We start from the raw sequence: 25,120 nt of genomic DNA on the forward strand, positions 1-25,120 counted from the left end.
TATATATATATATATATATATATATATATATATATATATATATATATATATATATATATATATATATATATGTGAGAGTTTTGTAGTGTAACAACCCGAGAACAATATTTATCAGTAGTGGGTTTGGGCTGTTACAAACGATATTAGAGCTAGACACTAGGCGGTGTGGCACCGAAGACGCTGAGCCCTGAAGGAGGGTGGACACCAGATGGTGTGCTAGTGAGGACGCTAAGCCCCAAATAGGGGTGGATTGTGAGATCCCACATCGATTAGAGAAAGGAACGCTGGGCCTCAAAGGGGATGAATTGTGAGATTCCATATCGGTTGGAGAGAGAAATGATGTAACAGTGTGGAAACTTCGAAGAGGACAATATCTGCTAGCTATGAGCTTGGACTGTTACATGTAGTTTATACAAAACCTCGATCCATCTCAACTTCGTAGTCTCTAATCTCGAGTTGGTGTAAAAAAAATTTCCAACTCAATCTGTATACAACCCTAATTAATATACTGTGTGAACAATTTTTAACGAGATTAGTTGATGAACTCCTACCCGTCTTCACATAGTAACCGATCAAAAAAGGTTCATAATCACAAATCCTTAGAACGGTACACTAAATTGCATAACTAAACAATCAATCACGCTTTCAATTTCATCAATTCCACATGATATTTCATTATCAATCGAGCTCAAGCATATCTATATGCTTTCTACTTAAATCAATTCTACGAGTCAAAGCTTAAAATTATGTTTCATTTAGTTACCACAAATACTTTTCAAAATCTCGTAATCAGATGTTAAATCATATTAAATGTTAGTATAATTGTCATCGACCCAAAAAATATAGAAGAATAGATTGAACAATCAATCCAATAGAACCGAGTCATTTTGAATCGTAATTCTAATATACTAAATAGATATTAGTTTATTTGATAGAACGTGACAAATAAATGACGAGAAAGACGTTAACTAAATTAATTGTATATGCACAGTAAACATAGACCCAAGTCTACCGCTAGCCGATATGGTCCTCTTTGAGCTTTCTCGGAGAAGTTTTCACACCCCTTATAAAGGGTGTTTCGTTCTTCTCCACAACTGATGTGGGATCTCAAATAAAGAATAAAGTACGTCGATAAAAAAAATAATTTTTTTAATAATTATATATAATTATTGAGGATACAAAGTCATATTTTTTTAATAAAAAAAATTATTTTTCGTAGAGAAAATTTGAAATATATTTTATAGTTGCAATCAATAAAGAAAATGTGATAAACCTTGATTGATTGCGTTGTCAATGCTGAGATGACTGTCGTGTAATTCGCGGTAACAATAACAATGACACCGACAACTTTTTTTTTTTTTTTTTTTAATTTGTTTTGTAATATTGATTTCTAAATTATTAAATAATTTAAACTAAATTATTCCATTGTTTTATTATTATAAAAGTAATCAATAATGACATCATATTGATCATCATACCATATAATAACCTCCAATCAGTGCCACATCATAGGATAAGCTAGAGCCCACACGTGTCCATATGTATGAAATTTATTGTTATAATTAACGCCCTTTACTCGTCCGATGACTGAACTAATTTGAAATACCCAACTCAAATTAAGTTGGGTTAGATTCTTTTTTGTTCGGGTTGAGCTGAATTTTTTGAAAATCGATGATTCGATTTGGTTTGCAGGTCAACATCAACTTGAATTATAATCTAACTCAACCGGAGATTAAAAATATTTAACATTTGTAACAAAAGTGAGTGACACGCCATTTACAAATATTTAATATTACAAATATTTAATATTTAAATTTTGTGAAGTTTTAGTTATTAATATTTAAATAAATAAGATTTTTTTTCATTAATTAAATAAAAAAAAGATAACCCAAAAATAGAAGGTACAGTTGAGTTAAGACGGTAACTCAAATTGGTCGGTGTATAATTATAATTTAGTTACTAATATAATATACACAATAAATAAATAAGATTTTTTTCATTAATTAAATAAAATAAGATAATGCAGAGGTCAAGTTATTATAATTTTTTAATTTTTTAAAAAATATTGTGAAGAAAATTTTAAAAATTTAATATATATTTTTAAAAATGGGATAATTAAAAATAAAAAGGTGTGCATATAGAATTCGAAATTCTTAATATAAACAAAATTAAAAAATTATTTAACCACTAATATTTTGAAAATTTTAAAATATATTAAATTTGAAAATAATATATATAATTTTGAATATAAATAATTAAAAAAAGGAAATAAGGAACTCAAAAGTCAAAAAACGGAACAGAAGCGAGATAATAATATTATATTAAATTAAAAATTCCACGTCATCATCGTGTTCTTCTAGAACCCCTAGACTTCTGGCTCCCATTCCAAAATCCTTATTTATTTTTATTTTTAATTTAAATAAATAAATAAATTGAAGAGAGGAAAAAGACCCACAAAGCGTCGCCCATGATAACGACTCTTCTTCTACAATACTTCCACTACCGTAATCGTACCGCCATCGCCATTTTTTCACCTTCAATTTCTTCCTCTTCCTTCTCCATTTCCATCGGTTATCATCATCATGCTTGGTTCTAGCAGAAAGCTGCTCTCAAGCCCTACCGAATCCCCTGATTTTAGGGCTTTTGACGCCATGGATTTCGGTTCTCCTGCTTCAACCAGGTCCAGGTCCAGCTCCAGGCCGGCGTTGAATCATGACATCTTCAGGAGTTGGAATGGGAAGCAGATTCATCTTAAGGATGATGAGGCGGTGGAGTATGGATTTCGTTTGAGTAGTCCTCAACGGAGCCCGCAGTTTTACCGATCTAATTACCAGAGCCTGTCTCCGCCGTCGAAGGCTCTTGCTATTGCTACTGGACAGAAGGAGCTTATGGAACTTGTGAATAATATGCCGGAGTCGTGTTACGAGTTGTCGTTGAGAGACTTGGTGGAGCAGCCGATGGTTTTAGGACAGCAAGAACCAACTGGAGCGAATGAGAGGGATAAAGGCGGTGATCGGGAGGTTTTTGCGATGGAGAATCGGAAATCGAAGAAGGAAACTAGCGCGTTGGTTGGGAGAAGTTCGTGGAATATGGAGAATGGAGGTTTGTATCTGAAAATGGGATTTCCGAATTCTATTGGAACTAGAACCAAGAAGAAGAAGAAGAAGAAGAACAACGATTCTGGTTTGAACACGAGTGCTAAAGTTTCGCCTAAACCTTCTCATCCGGTGGAAAAGGATTGGTGGAAGAGAAGACTCTCAGTTTCATCTGAGACTGGAAGCGTTGCTTATGATTCTAGTGTTAACAATGGAAGCATCAAGAGCAGTAGCAGTAGCAGCAGTAATGGCAGCAATGGCAGCAACAAGAACAGAACAAAATCCTCCGGCAGGTAACACCATAGCTAGTAATTAATGGTTTCTCTGATTCACACTCCACTTTGTAGCTTGAGAAATGAATGTTTGATCTTCTTAGTTGATATGAAGAACAGAGAAATTCACCATTCAAAACAACTACTTCTACTTTGAATCATTTCGGCTAGTAATTTCTCAATCTGTTCAGGGATCTAGTATCATAACAATTTCCTGAGTTGAATATGAGGTTTTTGAAGAACCTGCAAATTCACTGTTCGAGATAGAATCATTTCTACTCTGCATCATTTTGGATAGTTAAAATTTCTCAAGGTGTTTCATGATTTAATATCCTAGGAATCTGCTGAGTTGAATTGAATATGAAAGGGTTTTCTCTGAAATGAAGAACAGGTAGGAAAATCTCCATTAGTAAATAGAGAATCATTCTAACTCTGCATCATTTTGGGTAGTAAAAATTCCCAAGCTATGAACATAAGAGAATCTGTTGAGCTGAAGATGATCGTTTTCTCTGAAATGAAGAACAGACCAATGGATCGACACTAGAATCACTTCTACTCTGCATTGTTCTGGATTTTAGAATTTTTCGAACTGTTCATGAATCTGTTAACATAAAAATGTTCTTCAAACTGGGTCTATCACAATTCTTATGAATCATAATTGAATTACAGGCATGCGTATAGAGGTTGCTGGTCATGCATTTATCCCAAATGCAATGAACGGGATGAATGAAGAGGCTGCTGATCCGCCATAGGTATATAAAGATATGGAGCATTAGTCTTACACAGCGTCTGTAAATTCTCTTCCAGTTTTTCAACTAAAATGCTCCCTTTTTTGTTCTTGCTTCTATATATATCTATATATATTGATCTATATATATATATATATATGTATGTATGTATACCCTGTGTCGTCCTCCAGGGTTCATCTTCTTTAAGCTAATTGACAGAATGAATCTCCTCTTCCAGAGAACTTGATCTGTTTGTTTATTCCATTTTCATTTTGATTGCTTTCAACTGTTCTGATTACAGATTTTCCACGGGCGAGACAGCAATGTTCCTGTCGTGTCTCGGTTCTTGGCACCTATTTCATTCTTTGTCCGTATAAAATTCTCTATCTATTTTTTAAAGAAATGGGACAAGAATTCTCAGAGATTAGATTCCTGGAAACTTTATATATAGCAGGTAGAGATTGGGGTGGGGCTATGGTAGGTGACAAGGATGAGCTCGGTATAGTTAACGGGGAGGGATCTCTCTTCTCCCTCGTCCATTCCATAAAAGTGGAGTCGTTTTAGTTCTAATGTTTTGCCCAAAAAAGTAGTATGATCAAATTTAGGTTAAAATTTTATTTATTTATTTTTACTACCAAATGTACGGATAGGAATTTTAAACTCAGGAATAGATACTCAAATGGTTGAGCTATGTTTATGTTGATCAATGCTTATATTAACACCAATCGATAGAACGACATTACAAATGGGCAGGATATTGCATCATAATCAGTTATTTGATACTTCCACTCGCAATAAATTAGTTTTTGTGTAACGTGTAAATAACAAATTAATTATCGTTTCAAGTATTCTTTTTTCGGTCGAAAACTTGCTCAAAGAAAATCCTAACCCACCAATTATTGACGTTTTTTTTATTAATTTAAATATATACTCTTAACGTAAAGGTCTACTGTTTAAATGTCACGCTCGCACATAGTTCAATCAGTTTAGCTCAATTGCTATCATGCATTAAGTAATGAAGAGTTCGAACATACGACTTCTAATATCATATTAAATCAAATAAATTTAATTCTAAAACGCATCAAAATCTCGTGCATAAATAAATAACTTATCATAGGATGTACCTTACGTTTAAAGGTAAACAAATAATTAAATGAATAAATAAAAAAAAAATGGTTTGAAAATCATGACTTTTCAACAGCTTTGGAATATTGATGCCTTGGAGTATTTTTTGGTTCATGACTTACGTGTGAACATATCCAAATAATATAGATTTTGAGCTTAAAATAATAATAATAATAATAATAAGAGTATTATTTTTTAATTTTATTTAGATTAAAATAAATAATAATATACATTTATTTCAAAGTCAAAATAAATAAAATATAGAGAAGAAAACTAAAAGAAAATATATGAAATAATTTAATTTTAATCTAAACAATTTTACCCGATCATCCTCAAGAGCTTGCATCGACTAGAAGGTTTGGGAAGATTCAAAGAACGTGAGAGGTCAAAATTAATTTTTTCTATAAATATAATAAAATAAAATTAACCGAATAATTATAAATTTTGGATGACGTACAAAGAAAAAAAGGAATTGACGGTTGCGATAAAACGACTTGAGCCAAACATATTATTGGGCCCATAGGCCCAATCAAGTCAAGGTCGATGTCGAGGTAAGCAAATGACCTATAGAGCATACACGTGACACATGACAATTTAGGAAGACTTTGATGAGTCGGGTTCAATCTCTTTCGATTCATTTGAAAGGAAAACAAAAAATCATCGGTCAACACTCAAGTACGAATGAATTGCAACCTTCGTTATAACTAGAAAAAAAAAACTTATAAAAATATTGACTTGATTAAATAAATATTAATTAGAAATTTCTTATACATTTTGGGTTAAAAGAATTTAGTAACTCAATTTAAAAATTAGGTTAAAAAAAATTATTAACAAAACATAATTTACATAAATTTATAATTAAATAATTTAAAGAAAAATAATAAACTAACCCTATTAACCCTAGTTTATAAATTTTTAGAAGGTTCTAGATAAAAAAAAAATTATAGAAGATTAATTTATTAAAATTAAATAAAAATAAATTATTGCAGCCCAATATTATTTACTAATTTTTTTATTATTTATTCTCCAACTACTAGAAACATAATTTACAAATTTTAATTAAATATTTGAAAATAAATAAATAAATATTTTACGAATTAACAGTTTTATTTTATTAAAAACAAAAATTAGAATAAATTAGCTTAAATGATCGTACTATTGTATTGAAAAATAAAAAAACGGAGACGAAATGAAACGAGTACAACAACCAAAATAATATTTTATATAATGTTGTTATCAATTTATGCATGTCCTAATTTTCGCTATGATTACAATTATTTTAGGGGTGTACATAATCTGGATTGGGTCGGGTTCCTCGGAACTAGATTGAACTCCTTTTGGTCTCATAGGAGATTTTTTTTTGACCCAATCCAACCCAAAACTTTTCAAACCCAACCCAACCCAACCCGGGGTTGATTGGGTTGTCAATTTTTTTTTTTAAATTTTATTTGTCCACAATTTATAATTATTCGGATATAAAAAAAAATTGTAATATTAACCTAGTTTCAAAATAACTTTATTCTAATGTGTTTTAAAATAGTATGAAATATTAAAGTATTTTTAATATATATATATATATATATATATATATATATATATATATAATAAACTAAACAAATTAAAAATAATAAAATAACAAAATAATATTGTATATATTATATAAAAGAAACTAAACAAGTATTTTTAATATATATATATATATATATATAGAATAAACTAAACAAGTTAAAAATAATAAAATAATAAAATAATATAAAAGAAATTAAATAAAATAATAAAAAGAAAATATATATATATATATATAAAGAAACTAACCAAGGAAATTATTATGAAAAAAATTGGAAAGATGCGTGAATGTTTTTAGATTGACCTCAATACTACTCTACAAACCTATTAATACGGAAGAATTTTTAATATATTTTATATATTTTTATTTGGCTCGGGTCAATCCGAACATTTTGTTCACGAACCCGAAACCGAACCGATTCAGTTCAGATTTAAAAAAATGAACCAAACTCTACCCAAAATGTTTATCCAACCCAATCCAACCCAACCCAATCCTTATAGTTCGGGTTGGGTTGGTTCGAGTTGTCGAGTTGAATGTACACCCCTACTGCATTTCACTCGATATCGCTTCAGCCCCACATGCCAAACACGTTCGTCAAATACAGATACAAAGACAAAACTCGATAGTAGAATATGTCAATTTGAGAATAGCTTAGCTCATTAAGACATATATATAAACGATTAAGACATATATATAAACGATCAAAAGGTCAGATGAGTGTTACTTCTATGTATTGAACTCTTATAATTTGGAAGGATTTGAGTAATCAATGCTTTATACATACAAAACAGAGAGCTACCTCAGCTTGGGCATGGAGCTCTTCCAAGATCTTCACAACCTTGTCACGGCATATGCTTGTTTCACTTTGCTCCACTAGCATTTTTCTCAATCTACATTCATACACATAGACATCCAAACATGTTCAAACTCTAAGGTATCGACTCGAGATGTTGTAAGATCAAATATATTGTCTCGTGAAATAAGTCAATATACACATAAGTAGCTAAAGAAAAAAGAGAATGAAGTAGTTATGTCTACCACGGTCGTCTTAAACTATAACTCTCATGCTTAGAAAAGTATCCTTGTAGCCGTCTGAGCCCACCGCTAGGAGATATTGTCCTCTTTGGACTTTCCCTTTCGGGCTGTCCCTCAAGGTTTTTAAAACGTGTCTGCTAGGGAGAGGTTTCCACACTCTTATAAAGTATGTTTCGTTCTCCTCCCCAACTGATATGAGATCTCACGTAACCCAAGCCCACCATTAGCAGATATTATCCTCTTTGGGGTTTCCCTCCTGGGCTTCCCCTTAAGATTTTAAAACGCGTCTACTAGGGAGAGGTTTCCACACTCTTATAAGAAATGCTTCGTTCCCTTCTCCGACCAATGTGGGATTTCACAATCCACCCCCTTGGGAGCCAGCGTCCTTGCTGGCACAGACCACCCGGTGTCTAGTTCTAATACCATTTCTAACAGCCCAAGCTCACCGCTAGCAGATATTGTCTTCTTTGGACTTTCACTTCCAGGTTTCCCCTCAAGATTTTAAAACGCGTCTACTAGGGAGAGGTTTTCACACCCTTATAAAGAATGCTTCGTTCACCTCTCTGACCAACGTGGGATCTCACTGTTACAACGTGTCTACTTATAAAGAATGCTTCGTTCACCTCTCTGACCAACGTGGGATCTCACTGTTATAACACCTCTCTGACCAACGTTGGTCAAGATTTTAAAACGCGTCTACTAGGGAGAGGTTTCCACACCCTTATAAAGAATGCTTTGTTCACCTCTCTGACCAATGTGGGATCTCACTGTTATAACCAAAGGTTGTGCCCACCAATACTAATATCCCTTTCAACAAGCTAATCATCTTTCCCGCAATCCGATAGCAAAATAATTCGAGACAGACTTTTCCTTTCGGGCTTTCCCTCAAGGTTTTTAAAACGTGTCTGCTAGGAAGAGGTTTCCACGCCCTTATAAAGAATGTCTCGTTCCCGTCTCCAACCAAAGTGGGATCTCACAATCCACCCTTCTTCGGGACCCAGCATGGATGCCGGCACTCGTTCCCCCACAAAGCTAATCACATTAGCCTCCAAGAGCTAAAAGGCACATTGAACTCAGCTAACAAGTTTTTCATGGATCAAAGTAATTACTACATGAAAGCTTCTAATGGAGCAGGCAGAAAGTGTTAATCCCAGTAACACAGAAAGGTGGTCTGCAGAATTTTATCATCCATGTTCTAATACGTGCTAGATTCTTAGCAACTTAACATTGATACTCAAAGGCAGTAAGAACATACAACACTAAATGGAAATGATATCTAATCTCAGAAGCATTAAGCACATACCTCTGTACAAGTGCTATGTCACCGTGACCCGTGCACATAATAAGCATAGCATTCGTAGGTAGCGAGGCATAGAGGCTATCGATTCTTGAATCGATATGAGCCAAAATTTCTCGTAGCTCGACACAGATCTTGGGGCTGTTCCTTTTCTTGCTGACAGATTTTGTATCACAAGTAACTAATGACAACAACTCTGCAAGCTTTACATTCAATCTTTCATCATCATCTGCTTGCTTCTTATGGTAAGAATTCAATTCAGAAAATTGTGTCCAGACGAAGTGAACTCTTTCATTCATTGCCTAAAACAATAATAGGCACAAACAAACTATTAGGATATGAGTTATGAATGAAATTTCATACAAATGCAATCAGCAGCTAGCCAACCTCCTTTTTGGCCTTTGCAAGAGCTTCATCATCAGATGTTACAGGAAATGCATGTGATGATTCGGAGGAATATCTCTTCACGGTTGAAACATCGTCAATGAAAGAAGACGTCTTTCCGCTCTCACCAAGTATGTTAAGTAGCTTCTTTCGGACTAACGATGGAGGTGAACCGAACTCTGGTCCTGTTTGAAAACAAGAGAAAAGGCATACAATAAGAACCCTGCAGAGTTTATAACACGACGTGAGGTGATCTAAGGACCGAACTCTATAATGTAAAAGTGTAACGACCCAGATCCACCGCTAGCAGATATTGTCCTCTTTAGGTTTTCCCTTTCGGGCTTTCCTTCAAGGCTTTAAAACGTGTCTGCTAGGGGAAGGTTTCCACACCTTTATAAATGGTGGTTTGTTCTCCTCCCCAACCAATGTGGGACATCACAATCCACCCTTCTTCGGGGCCCAGTGTCCTCACTGGCACTCTTTCCTTCCTCCAATCGATGTGGGACTGCCCCCAAATCCACCCCCTTTGGGGCCCAGCGTCCTTACTGGCACACCGCCTTATGTCTACCCCCTTCGGGGAACAGCAAGAAGGCTGGCACATCGTCCAGTGCTAGCTCTGATACCATTTGTAACGACCCAGATCCACCGCTAGTAGATATTGTCTTCTTTGGGCTTTCCCTTTCGGGCTTCCCCTCAAAACTTTAAAACGCGTCTACTAGGGGAAAGTTTCCACACCCTTATAAATTGTGGTTTGTTCTCCTCCCCAACCAATGTGGAACATCACAAAAAGACAGTAGAATGTCACTTACCATGTTTAATTTTAAGAAGTGCTAGTTCCATAGTAGCTCTTGCATCTTCGACACTATTGTGGCCATTGCTAGATTGCTGTATCTCCCTGGAAAGAAATCTTTTAGCAAGAATCCGAAGGGCGGATTTATGAGAGCCACCACGGGGATGCTTATATAGAACGGCAGTATCAACGACGAGATCGTGAGAGATCTTCAATGCCATCAGGTCATTCTCCAGTGAATGACCAACTAGAACAGTCTCCTTGTGAACAAGATTCAAAAAATCTTTCTGCAATGTACATTTACCACCAATACATTAGAAAGTTCCCTCAAACAATGATTGCTGCAAGTAGATAACATCAGTGAGTACAGTGTCAAAGAGAGAACCTGAACATCTTCTAGACTAGTGGTAACCTCATTTAACATTTCACATGTAATTCCACTAAACCTGTTAAAAGACACATGAAAAAGCGAACGAGATTAGCTCCTCGTTTTTCATTAGTATATTCCGCCTTGAGACTATATGTAGACAAGTGAGTTAGAGAAAAGCAGCCATACGGACAAGTTGGGCACCCGGCATTAACACCCGATAAGCTAAGAACTTCTTGTACACCCAAAAGTTCTCTACCCTTTAAGCATTAGTTACCTTAGTGGAGATCAACCATAAAGATTTCTTTTGGCTTCAGTGAAAGGAAAGGAATCTTAGACTATTTGTGAACAAGTTGAATGTTGAGGCTTCTTTTGTTTTTAGTATCAGAACTTGACCTCTTGGTAGTGTTCAAACCATAAAAATTTCTTCATTAATTACAGTTTTATATTTTTTTATGCAAAGATCTTTGTGATTACAGTTTTCCATGATTATTAGAAAATAGAAAGCCTTTTTGTGTTAGTTCTTCTTCGGGAGGGGGATTCCTCTACCCCGAGCCCAAAGGTATCTGTTTTAGTTAGTTTGAATATACTCACTTTTGTGAGATCCCACATCGGTTAGATAGGAAAACGATGCATTCTTTATAAGGGTGTGAAAACCTCTCCCTAGCAGACGCGTTTTAAAAACCTTGAAGGGAAGCCCGAAAGGGAAAGCCCAAAGAGGACAATATCTGCTAGCGGTGGACTTGGGCTATTACAAATGGTATCAGAGCTAAACACCGAGCAATGTGCCAGCGATGAGGCTGAGCCCCGAAGGGGATTGACACGAGGCGGTGTGCCAGCAAGGACGCTAGGCCTCGAAAGGGGTGGATTGGGGGGTGGTCCTACATCGATTGGAGAAGGGAACGAGTGCCAGCGAGGACTCTAGTCCCTGAAGGGGGGTGGATTGTGAGATCCCACATCGGTTGGGGAGGAGAATGAAGCATTATTTATATGGATGTGGAAACCTCTCCCTAGCAGACGTGCTTTAAAAACCTTGAGGGAAACCCAAAGAGGACAATATCTGCTAGCGGTGGGCTTGAGCTATTACAAATGGTATCAGAGCTAGATACCGAGTGATGTGCCAGCAATGAGGTTGAGCCTCGAAGGGGGGTGGACACGAGGCGGTGTGCCAACAAGGACGCTAGACCTCAAAAGGGGTGGATTGGAGGGTGGTCCCACATCGATTGGAGAAGGGAACGAGTGCCAGCGAGGACGCTGGACCTTGAAGGGGGGTGGATTGTAAGATCCCACATCGGTTGGGGAGGAGAACAAAACATTCTTTATATGGGTGTGAAAACCTCTCCCTAGCAGACGCGTTTTAAAAACCTTAAAGGGAAGCCCAAAAGGGAAAGCCCAAAGAAGACAATATCTGCTAACGGTGAGCTTAAGCTAATACACACTTACACGTTCTTATCCAAAAACAAAACAAAACAAGCATCATTGTCAAAGGTAAGTAATTTAAAGAATAGTAAAACATGCAATATAACTAAAACGGCTTCATAAACCATCATATCAATCAACTACCGGAAGCTACAATTTTCACATCATAAAAACTTCTCTTGATGAGTTTTTTTTTTAATATGAGACATCGTAAGAACTTCTAATCATCCACATCAATCTATTGTCTACTAAAAGCTCAAGAAGATCTTACCTCGTATTGTAATCAACAATTGCATTTGACGGTTTTACCAATTTGTCGAGGACGATCTGAAATAACAGGAAAAGGTAATAAATAAAAAAAATCCGACACGTAGAATTATAACATAGTAGCATAAAGACAAGATCAAATACAAATAGCTGGTCTAAAACTTTAGTTCAACAAACTGGAGCTGTATGCTACTGAGGTAAACTTCAGTGGCTTCAATTAATTGAATAGACATTTTAACTTCAAAAAGAAGCATAAGCTGAGAAAGATGACTGAATTAACTTAGCAAGATGGTTGCACAAACTATCAAGAACTTGATTTGAAGTCTTCAAAGCATTAGTTAAGTTTCCTCATACAAATATCCAACGCTTTCACCAAAGCACATAACCGAAGCAGAGATGGAGTGCATACCTGTCCTGCCATATCCACCAGGGTTATTCTTGTGAGCTCAAACCCTTCACAGGTCACACACTAATAAAAGTCCAAAAAAGAATTAAATGATTATCTTAAATCAAGAATTACAATCAAAGAGAATTATCGAGTCTTCGCTGACTAAGTAGACAGTAACATAAACATTCCACTTATAAACAAGTTTAAAACAAACAATAGACTTACCATTTCACAGTCAAGTGCCAACATTTCATAAGGTGAAGATCCCATAGGAGCAGGAAGTGTTTGGATAAAACCTGAATCAAATGAATAATTAAGTTACAGAAATTTCGAACTCAAAAAAAAGTTTCAGTGAGGGTGGGAGAGAGGGGGCAGGGGAGGATGGAGAGAGGATCCATGGTAGTTAACTTCGGAAAACAGTGAAAATAGAGCTTTCAAAGCGAACGAAAACAATTAAGTAATAAAGATAAATCACCTGGTTGATTGAATGGATAGCCATTGTCTTCCAGTTCTTTGGCAGTTAGTGTATAATATGTAACAGGGAAAGGTAACTCCTTCGGGAGTTTGATAGATATTGGTGAGTCTTTTTCAGGGCCAAATATTTCTGCACAGTCCAGAAACTATATTGAGAGAAAAAGAGAGAAAGAGAATGTAAACAAGCCAAAAGGTTAGTTCATCATAATGCAAGAGTGGATAAAAGGCATCAAAACCACTTTCAACAAATATATTGCCACTAAAATGTCTTCTTCCCTAAAATGTCTTCTTCCCTAGTAGATAATGTCCTCTTCGGGTTTTTCCTTTCGGGCTTCCCCTCAAGGTTTTTAAATCGTGTCTACTAGAGAGAGATTTCCACACCCTTATAAAGAATGCTTCGTTCCCCTCCCCAACCGATGTGGGATCTCACAATCCACCCCCCTTCAGGGCCCAACGTCCTCGCTGGCACTCGTTCCCTTCTCCAATCGATGTGGGATCTCACAATCCACCCCCCTTCAGGGCCCAACGTCCTCGCTGGCACTCGTTCCCTTCTCCAATCGATGTGGGACTCCCCAATCCACCCCCCTTCGGGACCCAACGTCTGGCACACCGCCTCGTGTCCATCCCCTTCGAGGATCAGCCTCCTCACTAGCACATCGCCCGATGTCTGGCTCTGATTCCTTTCAAGCTTCCTCTCAAGGTTTTTAAAATGCGTCTACTAGGGAAAGGTTTCCACACCCTTATAAAGAATATTCCGTTCTCCTCTCCAATCGATATGGGATCTCACAATCCACCCCCCTGCAGGGCCCAACGTCCTCGCTGGCACTCATTCTCTTCTCCAATCGATGTGAGACTCCCCAATCCACCCCCCTTCGGGACCCAGCGTCTGGCACACCGCCTCGTGTCCACCCCCTTTCGGGGATCAACCTATTCGCTGGCACATCGCTCGATGTTTGGCTCTGGTACCATTTGAAACAACCCAAGCCCACCACTAGCAGATATTGTACTCTTTGAGCTTTCCCTTTATGGCTTCCTCACAAGGTTTTTAAAACGCATCTACAAGGGAAAGGTTTCCACACCCTTATAAAGAATGTTCCGTTCTCCTCCCCAACCGATGTGGGATCTCACAATCCACCCCCCTTCAGGGCCCAACGTCCTCGCTGGCACTCGTTCCCTTCTCCAATCGATGTGGGACTCCCCAATCCACCCCCCTTCAGGACCCAACGTCTGACACACCGCCTCATGTCCACCCCCCTTCAAGGATCAGCCTCCTCGCTGGCACATCGCCTAGTGTTTGGCTCTGATACCATTTGTAACAGCCCAAGCTCACCGCTAGCAGATATTGTTTTCTTTGGACTTTTCCTTTCGGCCTTCCCCTCAAGGTTTTTAAAACGCGTCTACTAAGGAGAGATTTTTACACCCTTGTAGATCCCACATCGGTTGGATGGGCTTGGGCTGTTACAATATAGGTCTTGATGCCCTCATAATTATGTAGACTCACCTTTAAACTCCTTGTAGCACAATTTTATACTCAGAAAAGTTTATCACCACGTTATACCCCCAACGACGAAAACAAGATGGTAACATTGATAATAGCAATGTGGTAATAGAGTATAAAATTCCCTACTCCTACAAAGGAATAGAAAGAACACTAAAACAACACAAGAAGAAAATAAACAGCCGAAGAGCTAGACAAAATCTAAGTTTGCCAATGGCTCACAAACCTTGTTCAGACGTCAATTTATTCTTTAAGTCTACACTGTTTGCATCTCTCTTCCTCTTTACCTTACACGTCAAAAGTGCATCAATTGTTTGCATTCTATCTGAAATACAGCTACCGAAATACAAAGAATGAAAACATAAGGACTGCACCATAAGTAAATCCCAGAAACATTCTAAAACGTAAATAAATGCAACGTTCAATAAACGAACATGTACCTAAGAGCTAAAACTGGCCTTGGACTGCCACAGAATCTTTTAAATGTAGGAAGTATCTTGGACTGTGACATGTATAGAGCAGCATCCAGGCCAGGGAGATAAACCATGACCACTTTTGGGATTAGGGGTTTATTCTGCAAATATTTAACTCTTTAAGTACTTCCAAGAAATCTTACATATTTGTAGCAAAAGTATGCCATCAACCATGGATAAAATAACAAAGCAAAAGACAATTCAAATAAGCATTCTAAGGCAAACTAACAATCTCAGTTTAAAAATAATTATATGTGATGGAAGTGAAGAAGGGAAAGGAGGAAACTCTCTTGAAGCAAAAATGACGGAATGCAGCCACAACGCTCTGATACCACTTGTTGTACTCAAATACTACCACCAAAATGTTCTGATACTCAATTGTTGTAGTGGAAGCGGAAGCAAGATCAATCACACTCACACACCCACAAATAGAAATCAAACAAAAGAGACACAAAGATTTACGAGGTTCGGAGAGAAGAAGTTTCCCTATATCCACGGGTGGTAGTCAATCACTATAATCAAAGTGTTTACAAGTGTATCTCTCACACTCTCACACTACAGAGTCTCTCTTACAAAGTTCCTCTCAATTGCTTCTAGGCAAATACAAAATGACAATGACTCCACACCTCAAAACAATGTTAGACAAGGCTTTATAGAGGCATAGCAATACTAATTCTCATACATGAACTAGATAAACGAGAATATGAACTAAATGAGAGTTATGACGATACATCACAACATGAAGTCTATGTTGAGGATTATTGGGAGTGAGTCTCACGTTGGTTAATTTAGTGGAAGATCATGGGTTTATAAGTGGGGAATACTATCTCCATTGGTGTGAGGCATTTTGGGGAAACCTAAAGCAAAGTCATGAGAGCTTATGCTCAAAGTGGACAATATCATACCATTGTGGAGAGTCGTGTTCGTCCAACATGATATCAAAGCCATGCCCTAAACTTAACCATATCAATAGAATCCTCAAATATCAAACAAAGAATTGCGAGTCTTGAAAGTATAGTCAAAAGTGACTAAAGTGTCGAACAAAGGGTGTACTTTATTTGAGAGCTCTAGAGAAAGGAGTCGAGCCTCGATTAAGGGGAGGCTATTCGAGAGCTCCATAAGACTCAGGGGAGGCTTATAGTGTACTTCGTTCGAGGGGAAGATTGTTGAGGATTATTGGGAGTGAGTCCCACATTGGTTGGGGAGGAGAATAAAACACCATTTATAAGGTATTCACCTTAGATAACGTTCATAGTCAGGTCTCCTTTGCTTACACAAAATTTCAAGTTAGAGATACCAAGGAAAAGTTGAAAAGGTATTGACCTTGATAAAAACCCACGATGGCATGAAACCTTCCGCAAGCACCCAAGTTACAAGCCCTTGAACATCCTACAAAAAAAAAAAAACAAAAACAAAAAAACAACGAAAAATCTAATAATCACTTAAGATATCAACATTATAAGAAACTTGGCAACTAAGCAAACTCACTTGCAGACTTAAAGTTGAATTAGATTCTGGAGTTTTGAAAAGAACCTCAGCTTTAGCCTACAAGAGGAATCAAAGTAAGCAGAATTCACTACGTTATCCAATGCCATTAAGTTCTTGGAGGATAAAAAACCTGTGCAGTTCAAGGAAATACTAACACCCCTTTATTGATTTAACGCAATAAGAATCAAGGGCTTGAAAAGGCAAATGGGCAGCTGAATGATGAAGAAGAGAATACATACATCGGTTCCATAGATATCGAAGAAGCTGGGCTTATCCTCCTCCTCCTCCGTATTGCCCACGTTCGACTTGCCCTCTTCTTTGGCATCCAAAGCTGAAACACTGGAAGATGGCATAGTGTTGTGTTCTGGGCAGAGAGTGAACAGAGAGGCGAAAGAAGTTTCTGCAAGTCTTTAACTCGAAAGCCCTGCGCCCATGGAAGGCTGCGAATCAAACAAAACCCCCATTGATTCGCCTTAACTCTTAAACTAATAACCCTCCTACTTCTACAAGTGTCCTATAATCAAGTGTAGAACAATGATGAATGGTGTAGGGTTTTCAAATTAGGGTGTTTGTGGGTTAAATTGGGTCTGGCGAGGTGTCTTTTATTAAATAATGAATTATTTATTTAAAGTTTATTAAAATATTAATTTATAAAACTTTATTTATGTATTTATAAAGAATTTAATTAAAACTTACCTTGGATTAAAAATTATTTTTAAGAGTTATTATTAGACCATAAATAATAATGCAATTAAATAGAGATAAATAATAAATTATTTATTTAAATTGGGTTCAACCAGATGCTTTTAAACTAAATAGCTATTATTAAACCATGAATTATTTATTTAAAATTTATTAAAATATTAATTTGTAAAACTTTATTTATGTATTTTTTAAAAATTTAATTAAAATTTACCTCGAATTAAAAATTATTTTCAAGAGTTATTAGACAATAAATAATAATGAAATTAAATAAAGATAAATAATGAATTATTTATTTAAATTGGATGAGCGAGATGTTTCTAAACTAAATAGCTTTTATTAAATAATGAATTATTTATTTAAAATTTATTAAAATATTAATTTATAAAACTCTATTTATGTATTTTTAAAAAATTTAATTAAAACTTACTTTTTATTAAAATATTAATTTATAAAACTCTATTTATGTATTTTTAAAAAATTTAATTAAAACTTACTTGGAGTTAAAAATTATTTTTAAAAGTTATTAGATAATAAATAATAATAAAATTAAATAAAGATAAATAATGAATTATTTATTTAAATGGTATGAGCGAGATGTTTCTAAACTAAATAGCTTTTATTAAATAATGAATTATTTATTTAAAATTTATTAAAATATTAATTTATAAAACTCTATTTATGTATTTTTTAAAAATTTAATTAAAACTTAATCGGAGTTAAAAATTATTTTTAAAAGTTATTAGATAATAAATAATAATAAAATTAAATAAAGATAAATAATGAATTATTTATTTAAATTGTATGAGCGAGATGTTTCTAAACTAAATAGCTTTTATTAAATAATGAATTATTTATTTAAAATTTATTAAAATATTAATTTATAAAACTCTATTTATGTATTTTTAAAAAATTTAATTAAAACTTACTTGGAGTTAAAAATTATTTTTAAAAGTTATTAGATAATAAATAATAATAAAATTAAATAAAGATAAATAATGAATTATTTATTTAAATTGTATGAGCGAGATGTTTCTAAACTAAATAGCTTTTATTAAATAATGAATTATTTATTTAAAATTTATTAAAATATTAATTTATAAAACTCTATTTATGTATTTTTAAAAAATTTAATTAAAACTTACTTCGAGTTAAAAATTATTTTTAAAAGTTATTAGATAATAAATAATAATAAAATTAAATAAAGATAAATAATGAATTATTTATTCAAAATTTATTAAAATATTAATTTGTAAAACTTTATTTACGTATTTTTAAAGAATTTAATTAAAACTCACTTCGGATTAAAAATTATTTTTAAGAGTTATTAGACAATAAATAAGGATGAAATTAAATAAAGATAAATAAAAAACATGTATATATATATTTGTATGAAAATAAAAAATATATATTTAAAATTAATAATAAATTTAAGTTGGTTCCTTAAAATTCATGAACTAACTTCATCTATAAAATGTTTATTTATTTGAATCTAATTTTGAACGAAAAGGGTATATCGACACCTTATAGATTATCTTTAAATATTTTAATATTATTTTTGAAAGCTCGTGAATATTTTTAAAACGTGATATAAAAATATTTTTGAATTTTTTTAAGTTTAAAAAAAAATTATGTGTGGAAGTATTTTTAAAATTATTTAAGAAATAAAAGATTTTGAATTTTTTAAAAAGTCAAAATATTTAAATTAATTTAGCATAAATATGTTATAAAAACACATTTTCAACCATAATTTACATTTTTTTTAATTAATTAATTAATTATTTATTTATTTCTTCTAGAAGGATCGGGTCGCACAAAAAATTTATTTATTTATTTATTTATTTATTTCTTATAAGCTTGAGGGGCGAAGCTTCGTCAAAAAATCAGTATCATCATCGGCTTCTCCATTCTTATTCCAATCGGCAAAGTTTACGAGGCGTTTGAGCGAAGATGTCCCGATCGCTGGTGCAGCCGATCGGGCAGAAGAGGCTGACGAACGTGGCGGTGGTTCGTTTGAAGAGACACGGTCTGCGCTTCGAGATCGCTTGTTACAAGAACAAGGTCCTTTCTTGGCGCTCTGGCGTGTAAGCTCCATATCCACCTCCTTTAGACCCTGTGATTTCACTTTCTTAGTTATTGGATTTTCTCTGGTTGTTGTTTGCTAGGTTTTTATGGATAGAAGATTGTAAAGGTTTGATGTTATATTAGGATTGATTTTGTAGATATATTTGTCAAAATGGAGGATTTCATTGGCTAACGGATTCGAAAAAATATCTTTAAATTGCATAATGTGTATGACACAGCTTTGATTGTGGTTATATGTGTCTGTTTGCTAATTGAGAGTTTGGGGAGGAAGAAGAGTTGAGATTAACTAGCCTCCAATTGCACACGATTATGCCCAAAATTTAATGTTCTTCTCATTTTCTTGGCAACCAAACCTAATAGGGTTGGGTTAGGTGGTTGTCTCAGCTGTGCGCAAGAGTGATAGATTCTTACTGTTTTAATAGGTTCTTTCTAGCTCTTTTGTGCAAGGGAAGGTATCCTGTTTTTTTTATTTGTTGAGTTCAACAACATGGGTTTGAACTTCTAGGTGGTTTTTAGCAAATATTTTCATGGTATCAGAGCCCATTCGTTTTAGCCACCAATATCCTTCTCCATGGCTTTTGAATCCTGATACCATGAGAATATTTGCTAAAACCACGGTAACTACAGGGTGAGAGTTCTCTATTTATAATTATTTACCGAATCAAATAAATGGAATGAGCAATAAATGGATACACGATATTTGACTATAATAAATGGTTAAATATGATACCTATGGTAAACAGTAATGGAAGATTAAATATCCTCATTCATACCAGATATTTGCCTATAATAAGGGTCAAGTATGATACATATGGTAAACCATAATTCAAGACTAAATATCCTCAAACACTTATAACCTATTGATCGAGGGTAACGTGTCTTAGCATGAGTTATCCAAGTTGACATTTTTCCTTGAGAGATATTAAGTCGATACCCCATAGTTTTTACAATTTGAAAATAATTGCATGAACTATATAGTTAGCTAAAGAGCAAAAGACACTACTTTTAAACTTCATTGTTTATAACTATTCCATTGGCATGCCATTTTTAGTAGATTCCACAGTATTGCTCTTTTAGAAAATCTTATGATTGTGGGTAAATATATTAGTTAAACAGACTCTCGTCAACTGACGACATGAGTTGGAGTGGTAATTTATTAAATTAGGTGGATGTGAATATAAACTATCAGATCATTTTGAAACTTCAGTGCTCAATTTGCAATTGGATCAAACTGCAAGGTTGTCTTTTGCAGTTTTCCTTTTGTTAATTCATTTTTCTTCCCAAATGTGTACTCATTGACCTGGCATAGTTGTCAACTATGAACATGATAATGGATGTTTCAACAGGGAGAAAGATTTAGATGAGGTCTTGCAATCGCAAATTGTTTATTCAAATGTTTCGAAAGGAGTTCTTGCAAAAACCAAAGATTTAAAAGCAGCTTTTGATACAGATGATCAGGCGGAAATTTGTTTGAAGGTTCGTGGAATTTTTTTTCTAGTTTTTGTTATGAGTGTATGATTTTGTGGTGACTTTTTATGAACTGATGAGATCATCAACTTTCTGGTACTAGATTCTTAAAGAAGGGGAACTTCAAATTGCAGGGAAGGAGAGGGAGGCTCAATTATCTAATCAGTTTCGTGATATTGCAACCATTGTTATGCAGAAGACCTTCAATCCTGAAACTAAACGCCCTTACACGATTAGTATGATTGAGCGACTCATGCGCGAAATTCATTTTGCTGTTGATCCAAATCACAGCTCAAAGAAACAGGTAGCTTGATACTTTTTGCTGTATGTGAGATTGACATTCTTCTGCTCGAAATTTGTATAATTCTAAATTCAAGGTCGCAATATTAATCTGACTTTTTTTTTTTGAAATGCAGGCATTAGAGGTCATTCATGAGCTTCAGAAACAGTTCCCAATTAAACGTTCACCTATGAGAATACGATATACTGTACCTGAACAGAACTTTCCATCTCTCCTTGATAAGTTGAATTCCTGGAGTGCTAGTATCATTTCCAATGATCAGTCTGGAAATCAGCAACGAAGCGTTGTAAGTCTGAGTCTTCTCATTGTTGCTTTGAATATTTTCTTTCCCTCCAACTTGCTAATGGTATCATAATTTCACTCTTTCTCCTTGAACAAGTTGAACTGTTGTATTGCATATTGGTTCCTGCATGGGTGTCAATGTGCTAGTAGTTGCCCATGTGTTGGACTAGGCCATGATAAATCGTGTGAACCAAGATTTTAGCAAGCTAGCCATTTCGACCTAGCCATGAACGTCGTTCTTCGTGAATCATTCCCTCTTGATGTTTATGTGATAGAAATTTCAAGCAAGGTTTAGAAATTTAGTTGTGCTTAAAACCAGCTGGTGCTAAGAAAATTTTGTAAATGTGAATATTAGTTTCCCTTGCTCATATCATTGTGTCATTGCTTCTTTTTGCTGGAGGGGGATTGGGGGAAGGAAATTGTTTGAAACACTATACTAGTACATGGATGCATCAGTACTGTTTTTTTTTTTTAAAAAAAAAAAAAATTAATTGCCATAATCACTGCCATCAAAGAGTTGTGCTAGGTTTATTGTAACAGCCCAAACCCACCCTACTGCTAACAGATATTGTCCTCTTTAGGGTTTCCCTTTCGGGCTTCCCTTCAAGATTTTTAAAAACCGTCTGATAGGGAGAGGTTTTCACACCCTTATAAAGAATGTTTCGTTCTCCTCTCCAACTAATGTGAGATCTCATAATCCACCCTCCCTTTAGGGCTCAGTGTCCTTGCTTGCACACCGCCTCATGTCCACTCTCCTTCGAAGTTTAGTCTCCTCGTTAGTACATCGTCCGGTGACTGGCTCTGATACCATTTGTAACAAGCTAAGTCCACCGCTAGCAGATATTGTCCTCTTTGGGCTTCAGGTTGTTACAATGGTACCAGAGCCAGACACTGGGCAATGTGCTAGCGAGGAGGTTGAACCCCCGAGAGGGTCTTTAAATCATTTTTGTGTAGTCAAGTTTCATGATTTCTCGAGTCATTTCCTTGATAGCGCTGAAGCTTCTGTTTACATGGGGGCTGTTTATCTACTTCTTTGTTGGTTCAAATGCTCGGTGATCGAGTATAGACTCATGAGTTCGTTATTGATTGTTAACCATCTCTTCATATGTGCACTTCTCATTAAGTACTGACAATGCCTAGCATTCAATGATACTTGGAACTTAGTTTTTGTGGTTGATTGTTGCAACAGATTTGTGAATTGGATCCTAGCTTTTATCGAGACTGTAATCCTTTAATGAGCGAACTGCAAGGCAAGTTTGAAGTTCTCTCTTTCTGTTTGCACGAGGAAGGGGACACCAATGTGGATCAATACGACGATGACGATTTTGAGAATGTGGAGCTGCCACCCCGACACGTCAAGGAATCAGAATCAGCTATTCCTCAGCTAAGCGAAGCTTTACAAAAACAGGCAATCTCTGTCGATGGCGGGAATACCGTAAAGGAGGGTAAACGCTGCAGCACATGCAACGTAGTCGTGGGGGATGCTATTCAGTTTAGAGAGCATCACAAGAGTGAATGGCACAAGCATAACGTCAAGCGCAAAACCAAGAATCTCCCTCCTTTAACCGAAGAAGAGTGCATGGTAGAAATAGCTATGGGCGACTCGGAGTCCGACCTGAAGGAGTATTCATTTTGAACTTCCTACTGCTTAACGCTTGTCGAGTTATTTTGAGCTTTTTTTTGGTTTACGTCAATTTGGTACGAAAGGAAAATACAGTAATTGGCTAGTCATAGGTAATGCTCAGCAGTCACAATGGTGTGTTCAATCTCGGTTTTCATAGTTTTCTCTGTTTCGAGGTTTCAGTGATATACATATACCTTATTTACAAGGCGAAGTAGCCTTTTCGTACGCTGGAAATGGCTCTTTATCGCCACTTATGACTCGAAAATTAGAAACTTTAAACTGAATTATAAATGGAGGCAGCCTGTTACAGTTCTATGACACGAAACAAAAAACTCCATTCAAGTAAAAAAGAGGAATTTGGCACTGTAAACTTTTACGTATTCCAAAATTACTCCTTTAAGCCCAAGAAAAAGGTAAAAAAAAATTCACATAAAGGGTAAATCAATCTAAAATGCGAAGGAAAAACTCAAAAAGAGGGAGAAAAAAGGGTAAAAAAATCACAAGTTGTACATTAGAAATCAAAGAAACTCACTCGACCCAATCAGCAACACCGCCGGCAGCCGCCACCACATTTTAACCTTTATATTTATAAATAACAAATCAGTTCAGAACATGAGCCATACCCTGTTTTCATTTTGAGCGGTTCCATCAGTTGAAGGCCATTCTGCATATCCTCTAAGCTGCACACAAGAAGCTTCAATAATCGAATTGAAGATTATTAAATCCATTCACAGCTCCCAGTCCATTAAGAAGCTGGTCACCAAAATCTTGATGATTTATGCTCTGTTCTCGGGCCAATGACGCCATCCCGATTCTCCCGTTCGAAATAGAGTTGTTTCCCATTGCAGACTTCATTCCATTGACCATAGAAGCCTGAGCAAGTCCTGCGCCCATGGAGCCATATCCTGTGCTCCTCATACCAGAAACCCCATTGGCAGTTCCACTTCCAATGAGACCGTTTCGTCCATTGAGACTCATAATGTTGTTTCCCGGCAACATCCTGTTAACGGTTTTCACATCATCTCCTAGAGAGGAAACGCCAGTCATTGTGTTCATCCCGTTTAGATGGTTCGACATCATGTATTCCTGAATGATCTTTTGTACAGAGCTTTGGGAATCATTTTGATCAGCTTCAGAAGAGTGTGTTGGCTGCTGCTGTTGCAAGGGAACATTTGCTGGAGAATTAGTGGCACTCATGTGATTAGTAGCGGTTGCAGTGCCAATTGATGACTGTGGGTGATTGTTAGGTGAAGACAATGTAGGCGATTGGAATGAGGAGTTTGCTTGTGCCTGAGCAACCGAGGAGGAACCCGGGGACGGTATTTGCGCAGAATTCCCGGCGTAAGGGCTGCCAGTGCTATTCATAGAGTTCTGCTGTCTGGAGTTCATGGAATTCTGGTGGAGTAACCCAACAATTGCACTAGCAGGAGATGATGTTGATGTTGGATTAGCAGAGTTATTTGCACTTGGAACGCCATTGTTAGCAGCAAGCTGCATAGCAGCAGCCTGGACCGAGCTTTGGTCACCGTTTGCATTTTGATCAATTGTTTGCTGAGGCTGAGGTAATTGTTGCTCGGTGTTCTGAGCTTGGCTGTGGAAGCGTGGTGAAGCATTCGTCTTCCGTGGAAACTTAGCCAAACTCTCTGCAAACAGTCGCAAGAACAAAGAAGGCATTTAGACTGAAGAAGCACTTTAAAAGTGAATTAAGTTTATGCGGTGAAACAAATAGACAATAATGTGGATTTTTTTTCTTCCCAGACACTATCCAAGAATTGAAAATAATTCATCTTCCAAATCTTGTATGTGCAAGCATATGAATGATTGACGTCCTAATGTTGCTACCTGAGCTGAGGTCTCAAATTTCTTCCCATTTAATACTCAGTAATATATATGATGAGAGATTTGAATATCCAACCTCTAAGTTGAGAGTACATACTTATTCATATATTTGATTAAATTATAGATAGAAAAAAAAAAAAAAAAAAAAAAAAA

The 25,120-nt window shown here is 35.6% G+C and overlaps 4 protein-coding genes across 4 annotated transcripts in view; 2 read left to right on the forward strand and 2 right to left on the reverse strand.

The window, feature by feature from the left end:
- The first annotated feature begins 2,445 nt into the window (after nt 1-2,445).
- Nucleotides 2,446-4,337, forward strand: LOC111443607. The gene is made up of 2 exons (XM_023081503.1): nt 2,446-3,388; nt 4,037-4,337. The coding sequence occupies exons 1-2, from the start codon at nt 2,583-2,585 to the stop codon at nt 4,095-4,097; spliced, it is 867 nt and encodes a 288-aa protein (XP_022937271.1). The 5' UTR covers nt 2,446-2,582; the 3' UTR covers nt 4,098-4,337.
- Nucleotides 4,338-7,501: 3,164 nt separating this feature from the next.
- LOC111443672 (small RNA degrading nuclease 5-like) lies at nt 7,502-17,186 on the reverse strand. The gene is made up of 14 exons (XM_023081596.1): nt 16,907-17,186; nt 16,668-16,724; nt 16,503-16,568; nt 15,147-15,280; nt 14,933-15,042; nt 13,210-13,338; nt 12,960-13,030; nt 12,756-12,815; nt 12,351-12,406; nt 10,679-10,739; nt 10,313-10,580; nt 9,507-9,688; nt 9,126-9,421; nt 7,502-7,677 (listed from the first exon to the last, which is right to left on the reverse strand). The coding sequence occupies exons 1-14, from the start codon at nt 17,018-17,020 to the stop codon at nt 7,554-7,556; spliced, it is 1,728 nt and encodes a 575-aa protein (XP_022937364.1). The 5' UTR covers nt 17,021-17,186; the 3' UTR covers nt 7,502-7,553.
- A 2,031-nt stretch (nt 17,187-19,217) lies between these two features.
- On the forward strand, nt 19,218-23,339 carry LOC111442780 (ribosome maturation protein SBDS). The gene is made up of 5 exons (XM_023080298.1): nt 19,218-19,453; nt 20,801-20,930; nt 21,025-21,225; nt 21,338-21,508; nt 22,694-23,339. Exons 1-5 carry the CDS (start codon nt 19,320-19,322, stop codon nt 23,138-23,140), a joined length of 1,083 nt encoding a protein of 360 aa, XP_022936066.1. The 5' UTR covers nt 19,218-19,319; the 3' UTR covers nt 23,141-23,339.
- A 167-nt stretch (nt 23,340-23,506) lies between these two features.
- The window catches only part of LOC111442779 (transcriptional corepressor SEUSS), a 10,322-nt gene continuing 8,708 nt past the window's right edge, over nt 23,507-25,120 (reverse strand). Inside the window, exon 10 of the mRNA XM_023080296.1 lies at nt 23,507-24,771. Within this exon, the coding sequence (XP_022936064.1) occupies nt 23,825-24,771 (947 nt within the window). The 3' untranslated portion in view covers nt 23,507-23,824. The remainder of the gene's footprint in view (nt 24,772-25,120) is intronic.

Source organism: Cucurbita moschata, unplaced genomic scaffold (genome assembly GCF_002738365.1).
Source record: "Cucurbita moschata cultivar Rifu unplaced genomic scaffold, Cmos_1.0 Cmo_Scf00005, whole genome shotgun sequence".
NCBI classification, from domain to species: domain Eukaryota; kingdom Viridiplantae; phylum Streptophyta; class Magnoliopsida; order Cucurbitales; family Cucurbitaceae; genus Cucurbita; species Cucurbita moschata.

Bases quoted from the DNA above. Each gene is read 5' to 3' on its own strand.
- LOC111443672 (XM_023081596.1), bottom strand. From the start codon at position 17,020: ATGCCATCTTCCAGTGTTTCAGCTTTGGATGCCAAAGAAGAGGGCAAG. The intron at 12,816-12,959 runs GTAAGTCTATTG...GACTTTTATTAG, and splicing joins TGGCACTTGACTGTGAAATG to TGTGTGACCTGTGAAGGGTT. The intron at 9,689-10,312 runs GTAAGTGACATT...GTTTTCAAACAG, and splicing joins ACTTCTTAAAATTAAACATG to GACCAGAGTTCGGTTCACCT.
- LOC111443607 (XM_023081503.1), top strand. From the start codon at position 2,583: ATGCTTGGTTCTAGCAGAAAGCTGCTCTCAAGCCCTACCGAATCCCCT. The intron at 3,389-4,036 runs GTAACACCATAG...ATTGAATTACAG, and splicing joins AGAACAAAATCCTCCGGCAG to GCATGCGTATAGAGGTTGCT.
- LOC111442780 (XM_023080298.1), top strand. From the start codon at position 19,320: ATGTCCCGATCGCTGGTGCAGCCGATCGGGCAGAAGAGGCTGACGAAC. The intron at 21,226-21,337 runs GTAGCTTGATAC...TTTGAAATGCAG, and splicing joins ATCACAGCTCAAAGAAACAG to GCATTAGAGGTCATTCATGA. The intron at 21,509-22,693 runs GTAAGTCTGAGT...TTGTTGCAACAG, and splicing joins GAAATCAGCAACGAAGCGTT to ATTTGTGAATTGGATCCTAG.